This window comes from Prosopis cineraria, unplaced genomic scaffold (genome assembly GCF_029017545.1).
Source record: "Prosopis cineraria cultivar Desert tree isolate PC_DT_omini unplaced genomic scaffold, ASM2901754v1 PC10, whole genome shotgun sequence".
NCBI lineage: Eukaryota > Viridiplantae > Streptophyta > Magnoliopsida > Fabales > Fabaceae > Prosopis > Prosopis cineraria.
Window position 1 is genome coordinate 13,389,223 of NW_026555341.1, and position 10,980 is coordinate 13,400,202.

The 10,980-nt window shown below is 30.7% G+C and overlaps 1 protein-coding gene across 1 annotated transcript; it reads left to right on the plus strand.

Moving 5' to 3' along the window:
- Positions 1-8,700: 8,700 nt before the first annotated feature.
- LOC129322873 (metalloendoproteinase 1-like) lies at positions 8,701-10,326 on the plus strand. Its single transcript, XM_054969319.1, has one exon. It carries the CDS (start codon positions 8,772-8,774, stop codon positions 9,750-9,752), a length of 981 nt encoding a protein of 326 aa, XP_054825294.1. The 5' UTR covers positions 8,701-8,771; the 3' UTR covers positions 9,753-10,326.
- The last annotated feature ends 654 nt before the right edge of the window (positions 10,327-10,980 follow it).

The following is a 10,980-nucleotide window of genomic DNA, read 5'->3' on the forward strand; positions in this document are numbered from 1 at the left end:
GATTTGTCACTCAAGCACTTTCACTTGATCATTGGTAAAAGGCTATAGAAGCTGAACATGCTGCTTTTCTACGTACTCACACGTGGGATCTTGTTCCTTTTCATTCTTACAATGTAGCTGGATGTCATTGGGTATTCAAAACGAAGTTCAACTCAAATGATTCTGTAGCTCGACATAAAGCTCTTTTTATGGCTAAAGGATATCTGCAAGAGCTAGGAGTTGATTACAGTGAGACTTATAGCCCAGTCATTAAACCTTCCACAATTCGAGTCATACTCAAGTTAGCTATTTGTTGTAACTGGTTTGTTCGCCAACTCGACATCAACAATACTTTTCCAAATGGCTATCTCACTGAAGCTATTTATATGGATCAACTTCAAGGTTTCATTGATAATCATTATCCTAATCATGTTTGTTGCTTGCGGAAGGCTTTAGATGGTTTAAAACAAGCTCCACATGCTTGGTTTGATAGACTTAGGTCCACTCTTCTCTCCTAGCAATTCATTAACAGTAAAAGTGACACTTCTCTATTTTACTTTCGCAATGATAATCAAATCATTATCATTCTTATCTATATAGATGATATCTTAGTTATTGGTAGTGATCCCATGAGCATGCAGATGTTTGTGAAAAAGCTGAACGATTTATTTTCCCTCAAGGATTTAGGTTCACTTCACTACTTCCTCAGTATTAGTTACTTGAGATCATAATGGCTTTTATTTAAGTCAAGGAAAATATATCAGTGATTTGCTTGATAAGTGAAGTTTTGGAAATCTTTCTACTTGCAAAACACCAATAACTACTGGTCAGACTCTGTCCAGATATGATAGCGATATGTTAACTGATGGTAGTAGCAAGTCTTATCGACAAATTGTTGGTACTTTACAATATTTGAGTAACACTAGACTAGATATTGCCTTTGTGGTAAGCAAGTTGAGTCAATTTTTATCAACACCAACAGTTCGTCACTGGCAAGAAATTAAACATTTATTAAGGTATTTGCAAGGCACAATCAATGAGTCTGAATATTAAGAAGTCATACTTTCTTGATTATGTTGCCTTTTCGGATGCTGATTGGGCGTCTTGTCCTAATGATAGACGATCCACTGGTGGATATTTTGTTTTTTGTTGTTATGGTCCTCCAAGAAACAAATTGTTGTAGCAAGATACAGTGCTGAATCTAAATACAGAGCTCTAGCTCACACATCAGCTGAATTATTATGGCTTTGTTCCTTGATGACAGAACTTGGGTTGCAACTGAAACAAGCCTCAGGCATATGGTGTGATAATATAAGCACGACTTCTCTAGCATCTAATCCAGTCTTTCATGCTAGGACCAAGCATATAGAGATTAATACACACTTTGTTCTTGATCTTGTTCTATCCAAACAGATCTCAATTTGATTTGTTCCTACTGCTGATTACTTAGCTGACATGCTAACAAAACCATTATCTTCTACTCGTTTTATTGCTCTTAGGGACAAACTTGGCCTCACTGCTGTGGTCTCATGTTTGAGAGGGAATGATAAAGTTTAGCAGTCAAAATGATTGAAGAAGCCCACAAGGCAAAGCAAGTCCAAGACCAATAAATCAAGGCCCAAAGATCCTAGGGCTGTATAATGGTTACGATTATATTATTTATTATTTTATTTGTTATTCTTGTAATTATCTTCACACATAAGGGTATGACTTGGCATCTTTTGTAACAACCTTTTGTGTATATATAATCATTGGTTGCTCCCCTTGTCATTATTAAGAGTGTGAGCATTATACAACAGAAACGTGATTACTAGGATTTTGTCTTATAAGGTTTTTTTCAAATAAAATTTTAATGAGTCATAGTATTTGTTATGGATAGTTAAAGAGAAGTGTTATGTATATGTCTATAACTTCTCGCGTCTCTTAAAACTTGAATTTTGCAATGCCATACTCCATAACCTCTTTGATAAATGACTTTTAGCAATTTTCCTTAATTATGGTGGATATCTAAAAATTCAATGGTTACATACCATACACTCAAAGCTAAAATAGAGTATGTATGTATTGATTAATGTTGTTATTTATTCCAATGCAACTTTTAAATTAAATATAATTGAAAGCCTTTAAATAGAAGCTATTTACCATGTATTTCACACACCTAAATGAATGAGAATCACTTCTCATTTTCTCTTCATTTCTCTCTTGTATTCTTTATCTCCATTGTTCTAATCTTGTTTGTCTTCTTATTTTCTTATATTTTGCTTTTTCATAACAATAAATAAATATATGTATTTACATTAAAAAATTTACCCCCCTAAATTTTCATGCTTGGTGTACACCTAGCAAGAATAATAAAATATCATGACTGTGCATGAAACTGTTCTATATCTAGGTTTAGGGTTGATTTGCTCAGTTTAAATTAAATAATAAAATAGCTTTGATAATGAGTTATAAATAGACACCTATGGATAGAGTTAGTGTATGATAAATTGAGGAAACATAGTTTAGGGTCAGAGAAGATTTCCTCCCTTATGTCATATCTATTTTCTTCTAACTCTCATTGAATTTAGAATTTGCCCAACGTGGTGATTAATTATATCCCACAGATCCACATGGAACTTAATGAATGCTTGCCCTGACTAGTTAAGCACTCGAGTCTTCTCTCCAAAGGAGAACACACGATTTTCAGAAAGTAAAAATACGAGAACTTAGGAAATTATATAACTCCTCTTTTAATTTATTTCATTTTTTTTATACCACTAACATTTTAATCTCATTTTAATGATACTAGGTACCTTCACAATATTTGTTGTGTAATGGAAAAACAAAACACATTTGAATTTTTGTGCTCAGAAAGCTCACAACGTAGTACATAGAAGAATGACATATGTAAGGAATCATATGTTAGATATGAAATTATCATGTTATTTAGTGCCGATTATTGATAGGCAAGTATTTTTTTACTTATGAATGTGTATGCGTGTATACATATATATTCGTGTTATGCAATACCATTTAAATTTTTATATGTTGCCGTTACCGTTGGTCACTTTGTGTTCTTTTCCCGAATCAAAGTGTAGTATACTAGTTTTATTTTTTGGATGAAACACCACATGAGGAATTAACATGAATTTTCAATAAGTAAGTTTTTATCTATATAAAATTTTACTTCTAGGGATATTTATATTTTTGCAATATTGGTTAATTTATAGATGATAATAGTACATTTAAGACATATTATACGTTTATGTTTGGTGAACACAGGCCAAAATCACTAGTGGAAATGATTTGCTTGAATGTAAGTATGAATCTTTAATTTTTATATTTAATTATCCCTCCCATGTTTTTATTTAATTTTAAATTTTTATTTATTTTAGTGCCATAGGCAATCAAGAAGTACAAAATTTGGATATTATGATATCTTTTACATGTATGAGATAATTCAAGTTGAAAGTATTGAAAGATTACAAGAGGTATTTGGTTTTGTTATTTTAATTTAAATTCTTGTATTTAATTCCTTAAGGTATTATCTTGATTAATTTTATTATTTTGATTTTTTATAATACGGATATCTATAATGAAGAAGAGATTGATGGTATTTAAGATATTTTAGCTTGACAACTTCTCCAAGAAAATTTTTCAAAGTGAAGATGTTAAACACAATTATATAGTTTTTTAGTAGTTGAACAAATATATAGTGCAATTATAAATATATATTAAGTGTAGTTGTAACTTATTGTATATATAATCATTATGATTCTGTTAACTAACTATTTATACTTACTGTGTAGTCTTTACAATTTATGGTTTTAAGTTTTGAATGTATTGAAAAACAATTTTTTTAAAAATAAACTTTTAACAACAATTATTAAAAAACTATTGTTAAAATTTTTTTTTGTCTAAATGGTTATTATAAAATAATCATTGTGAAAAGTAACTTTTAACAATAATTTTTCAATAACCATTATTAAAATTTTATTTTTAAAATAAATCTCAATTGTTTTTTTTGGGACTTTTCACATCGATTAAATAACCGACATGGAAAGTCTACTTTCCACTTCATTTTTTTAGCTTTCCCTTAATAATCAATTTTAAAAGTTTAAGATAATCATGATTAAAAAGTCCTTCTTGCAATAATGTCTAGTCCTCATTTCGTTCATTTTCATTGTAGATGCATCTCGCCTGCTGTTCCTACCAGTATCATTCGAGAAGCATATGAAATTTTATCCGGAGTGTGGCTGTTTTTAATGGGTCATGGCAAGGTTTCTGAGATTAGCCGAAACTTGCGTTGTGTTGAAATAGGAAAAATCTACTACGACATATCCAAGATAATCGTGGGCTTCCTCAATTGCACTTTCTATGATAATGAGGACTCCAACCAGTTCACGAAAGAGCTTGAATCAACCTTAACAGAGTTTCAGGAGACTTATTACAATCTCGATGCCATGGGCCAGCCGATGATACGTTAAAGTCTATTTGTTCTAATTTGACTTGATAAAATCATAGTCCCTTTTGTCATTTAATTATATAGTCATTGTCATTCAATAATTACTCATTTCGTTTTCTTCCTTGTTAATCAAGAATATCTTATAAATTAAGACGGCGGAGAAAGTACTGTAAATTAGGGTTGAATGAAGTAAAAAAAAAGTATGCATGGAAGTCCAAAAGTCTGTCTTGTTTAGCCCGGAGCATCCGGATATAGTCTCTTTTGCTTGCACAATTGGTCCTCGTCGAATTGAAAATCCAAAATGCCTATGACGGAAAAGAACAGTGCATAGAATATTCTAAGTCTCTTGCAAGTTAGTTACAGTCATTGTCAATAATTAATTGGTCATTTCGTTTTCTTCCTTATTACAGTATACAAGGGTTCAGAACAATAAGGCAAGTTTTAAAATTAAAACTAATGGCTTTGTACAGAATCTAACCCACGATTCATATAAAAATAAGATGCCCACTTGTTGACAAAGTTTTTAATAATATATAAAAATAAATACATAAATAAATAAAATTATGCATCACTTCCTTGTTTTTATGTTGGCAACTTGGCATGCGCACATGTACTACTTACAGATGACGATATGGAAAAGTACTTGCATGTCAATTACGACTCCTTCAAACATCAATCATTTAAAATATTATAAATCTTCTTCTATTTGTTTTTTTGGTAAAGATGCATGGTACTCATCGATCAATTTGACACCCCCAAGTTGCCTCTAATGGAAAAGAACAATACATTGAATATTCTAGGACTCTTGCCGGGCCATTTAATCACAGTCATTGGCAATCATCAATTATTCATTTCGTTTTCTTCCTTACAAGGGGCAAGAACAATAATTAGGCAAGTTGTAAAGTGAAAACTGATGGCTTTGTACAGAACCTTACTTATTTAATATAAAAATAAGTGCCCACTTGTTGACAGAGTTTTTATATTATATATATATATATATATATATTCATTTTTAGGATAGAATTAAATATATAATCGTATAAATTCGTGTGTCTTTATTTTAAAACTTAAAAACACAAATATATAAGACTAAAACGATAGTATAATATTATAAATAAATATTACCGTTACTTTTCCCCATGCATAGATGTCCAGGTATTTCTAAGAAATTAGATTCAATTAATTAATTAATGGGTATGGGCTCAAGATTAGTAGTGTTAATCACGGGGCTCCAATGGACAAAACGAATATCTTCAAATTTGTGTCGCTATATATGTTCAAATTTTCTCGTGTGATAAAGATCATATACGAAATGATAGTAGAAAATAATTTAATTTTAAATTTGGTGCCTGTAGTTTATTTTGTTTTAATTAATATCTTATATATAGTTTTATTCATTAAATATGTTAATCCCTGGAGATTAAAATTAATAAATAATTAATCTACCCAAAACAAAAACACTATTGAATTTGATAGAAATTAAAATTTGATTTAATAATTTTGCAAAAAAAATTGATTTAATAACATGTTTATATCTTTATTAATTTTTTATAAAAATTATATATGTATAATAATTATTTAAAAAACATAACCTAAATGATTTGTCTTATTTTGACCCTTCTATAATTAGAGAATATGATATTCATTTAATTTTTAGTTTTTCATTTTTAGTATTTTTATGTAATTTTTTGAAAAGGATATGATTGCCGGGTTTTTAAAAAGAAACGTTATTTTCAAACTTTATGTAAATTAATTTTAAATTATATTTTAATTTTAAAGTTATATAATCATCTAGTAAAAATATAAAAGTGTTTAAATTTATCAACAAATATTTTTTTTTGGCAATCATCAACAAGCGTTAATTTTAGAGGAAGGGTTTATGACCTGAACATGCTTTTAAATTTATCAACAAGAATTTGAATTGATCAACAGTATTGGATTTGAGTTCATGTGAATCCAGAAAATATTTGTTAGAGCTCCCATCAATTAGACCCCACAAAGCTCAAATCTAACCCAATTAGATTACCATAAACACATGCACCCTGTATTATATATATATATATATATATATAATATTTTAATAATATAAATAAATAAATAGATAAATAAAATTATGCATGGCCATCACGATTGCGTAGTCTCGGAAACTTCCTTGTTTTTATGTTGGCAACTTGGCATATGCATATGTAATACTGGTGACGAGATGGAAAAGTACATGCATGTAAATTATGACTCCTTCAAACATCAATCTTTTAAAAGATTATAAATCTTTTTAATTATACTTTTATTGATATGTTATATAATTAAATATCTTAATAACAGCAATTGAAATTTAAATGGATTGCTTTTTTCAAAAGAATAGTAAATAATGTAAGGATCTATTTTATTCTTACTTTGGTGAACTAAGATTTAAATTTTCATTGAAGGAAGTGCATGATTGAGTCTCGAATATGATTGACTCTAATAGCTAGGAGGATAGCTTTGAGCAGTAAAAAAACATAAGGATATATATAAATAAAAAATATAAGAAATATCCAATGCCATTTATTTTTGAATTAAATAATTTTCTAAAAAATATCCTACATTATGAAAAAGAGGGAGTATATATATGTTATTTGGCTTCCCTCATTAAATAAGGCTAATAAAAATATTATAGATATGATTAAAAATGATATAATTGATTATAAACAAAATAAAATAATATTATTATCCAAAAGTGGAAAAAATGATTTCTTCCAATTAACCATGGAAACATGACACTACAGTATTTCTAAGAAATTCCACCGACGTATGGCCTTCAGAAAGCGAATCCAGCACGGAATGCGGACGACGTAACATGAATGTCTATATCTATTGCATTCGTCAATAATTTGACAGTAATTGAGTGGGACTAGTTATAATTAATTTAATATTTTTAAATAATATATAAAATTATAAAATAAATTCTTTCGCTTAGCTTGGAGCAGCCGCGTATAGTCTCTTTCGCTTGCACAATTGGTCCTCGTCGAATTGAAACTCCAAATTGCCTCTAACGAAGAACAGTGCATAGAATATGCTAAGTCTCTTGCAAGTTCAGTTACAGTCATTGTCAATAATTAATTGGTCATTTCGTTTCTTCCTCATTACAGTATACAAGCGTTAAGAACAATTAGGCAAGTTTTAACATTAAACTAATGGCTTTGTACGGAATCTTACCTGTGATTCATATAAAAATAAGAGCGCACTTATTGTATACAACTATTTATCGCAAGATAGAATGAAAAATATAATTTTATAAATTCGTATGCTTATTTTAAAACTTAAAAATTCAAATATATATATATATATATACGCGCACGCGACTAAAACATAATAATATTATATATAAATATTACCATTACTTTTCTCCATGCATAGATGTCAAAGTATTTCTCAGAAATTACATTGAGCACATAATTAATTATTGGTTATAGGCTGAAGAGGAATGCTTTCCGAACTACCGTCGCAAGTCAAAAAATCATTATAAAAGATAATTATGTTCCTGTAATTGTCGCCACAAAAAATCACACACATATGTATATATATAATGATAAGTACGGTTCCTATAATTTGTCTCCGTGCAAAAAAATCATATATAAAGTTATAAGGACTAAAATTTTGAAAATATGAAATAGAGACAAAATATCTCTTTAATGAATTGATCTAAAATTTTACTACTCTCATTTCATAATTTTCAATAATCAAAATTAAACAAGAATTTTCAACTGAGATTTGTTAATTTGTAAAAGAAAAACTTGTCAAACATATCATAATATCCAGTGATGTACTATTACTATACCCTTATTTGCAGCCCTCAAAACACGTATTCAAGTATGATTTATTAATTTGCGAAGAAAAATTTTTTAAATAATATTGTGCTTTAACAAAATTTCTTTCATAAATCAATGAATTTCAGATGTAAATTTTTTTGGCAAAAAAAAAAGAGGATGTAAATTTTTGTTTTGAGAGTCGTAAATTGTAGAATGAGGGAATGAACCGGGGAAGTATACTTTTAAACCAATAATTTAGAGTACATCGGGCTCTTAACTTCTATCTCATGTTTCCAAAAAAAAAATATAATTCATTATTTAAATTGAAATTCAATATTTTGTTCTTTACCGATAATTACGTTCCTGCAACTTGTCCCCACGCAAACGACCATCGCGGGAGAGAAATTTCCCAGAAAAGAAGTAACCCATAATACAGAAACGTGCGAGTGCTTTCTATGGCTATTTAAGCACTCAAATTTTCTCTCCTAAACACACATCAACAAACTCACCATTTTCGGAAAGAATAAGCTCCAAAAAACAAAAAAGAAGTGAGCGTGATGAGAAACAAAGCTTACGTTCTGTTCTTCCTTTCATTATCCCTTCTCTTTGTAGATTCATCTTCAGCTTCTTTCTCGCTCTCATCAATAACTCAGTTGCTTAAGATAGGAAAGATTTACTCATGGAGGCCGCATCCTACATATCATCATCCTCTGAGGAACGCAGCTAGTTATGAAATAGGGGAAAATATCACTTACTTATCCGATTTTAAAGTCTATCTTGATTATTACAATTACCTTAATACTTCTGACGTCTCCGATATCTACACGGATGAGCTCAAATCAGCCTTAAAGAAGTTTCAGAACACTTTCGGTCTCGTTTCCAACGGCCAGCTTGACAACGAAACTCTTTCGCTGATCATAACGCCGCGATGCGGCGTTCCTGATATTTTAAATAACGTCTCCATTATAATGGAGGATGGCACGATGAAGTTTAATAACTCGTGGTGGCCGACTGGGAAGAAAGAGTTCACCTATGCTTTTTCTCCAAAAAATGATACGACGTTGTCAAGGCCTGCGTTCTCAGATGCCTTTGACCGGTGGTCCAATGTGACGGGATTGTCGTTCACGGAGACGCCGTTGTGGAACGAGTCTGACATTCAAATCGTGTTCCGGCCGTTGGATGGAAAGGAAGGAGTGCTAGGTGGCCCCTTGTTTGATAACACCACGGGGAGCTTGGTCGTTTATTTGGACTCCAATGAGAGCTGGGCATCGCCGACTGACGCCATGCACGTGGACATGGAGTCGGTGGCGATGCACCAGATCGGACACGTGCTGGGATTCGGCCACGCGACGATACGCGAGGCGGTGATGTACCCTTTCTTAAAGCCGAAGGAAAAGAAGGTGGTTTTTGCGAAAGCTGAATTGGATAGCATTCACCTTCAGTACGGCGGAGCAGCTGGCGGCGTGGAGCCGGCGGGATGGAAACTGGTTTCAACTTTATGTCTTAGTATTGCATCTGCATGGCTTTTTTGGTTCTAACAAAGTAAAATAAAGAGAATTATAACAAAAATACCAATAAATTTTCTTTTTTTTTTTTTCAGATGCACTTAGTGTCTTTAAGTAAATAAGAGTGTAAAAATACTCATGAGCTTGTTTTAGCAAGTGCAATTTTTCTCAGACAATAAAAAATGGCAAACATCTGTTTGTTTTGTAGCTTGGGTCCCATGATCATGCTAGGCGTCAAAACTAATTGATGTTTGCTATTTTCACGGTCTGGGAAAAATTATAAAAATAAGTTCATGAATACTTTTGTACCCTTGTTCACTTAAAGAACTAGGTGTTTTTGGAGAAAAAATTTACAGGTATTTTGGTCCTATAATGGATCTTTTGGCATATATTTAATTGTATGGTGCAAAAACTCTTATTCAGATGTGTTTTACTTTTAAATCTGTCAATAACAATATTATTGTCTCGTTGGAAGTCTCCCGGGGTTGAAACCACTGTGCTTTTAGTTTGTGATAAATTTTATGTTAGGGTTTATTCGTGTATTGCATCTTGTCATGTCCATAGTGGTTCAGTTATTATTTATTAATGAAAATTCCTTTTATGCTTTCTTTCCTAGTTATTTAAGGCAGTGAGCATTAATTTTTAAAAATTCTTTGCAATATAAAGAAAATAAGTAAACAGTTTATTTTAATAATTTCGTGCAATATTACGACACGTGTATATATTATAATTTCTTAAGAAAAAATCACACTAGCTGTTTACTACTCATATATATATCACTGGTAAACTGGAGATAATGCAATAATTCTATGTTGTGTACTCATTTTCATAATACAAATAATTGAGCTGCCCAGTACAGGGTACTGGCTAGGTGAGGTGGGCTAAATCCTAAATCAACCAACCTCCTACAGTTAATATATGTTTTAGGGATGTATAATATGAAACTTCTGCTTATTTAAAGTTGTCTCAATTACCAATTTAATCTCTTCAAATCTTGATCAATTAAATTGAATGACGGTTACATAGAATATTCTAAGACTCTTGCCATTTAATTACAAGGGCTAAGAACAATTAGGCATATTTTAATATCAAAACTAATTAATGGCTTTGGATGTGCAGAATCTTGCTTATGATTCATATAAAAATAAGTGCGCACCTGTTAGAAGAGTTTTTGATATTGTATACAAATATTCATTTGATGATAGAATGAAAAATATAATTTTATAAATCCGTATCTTCATTTGAAAAACTTAAAAAAACT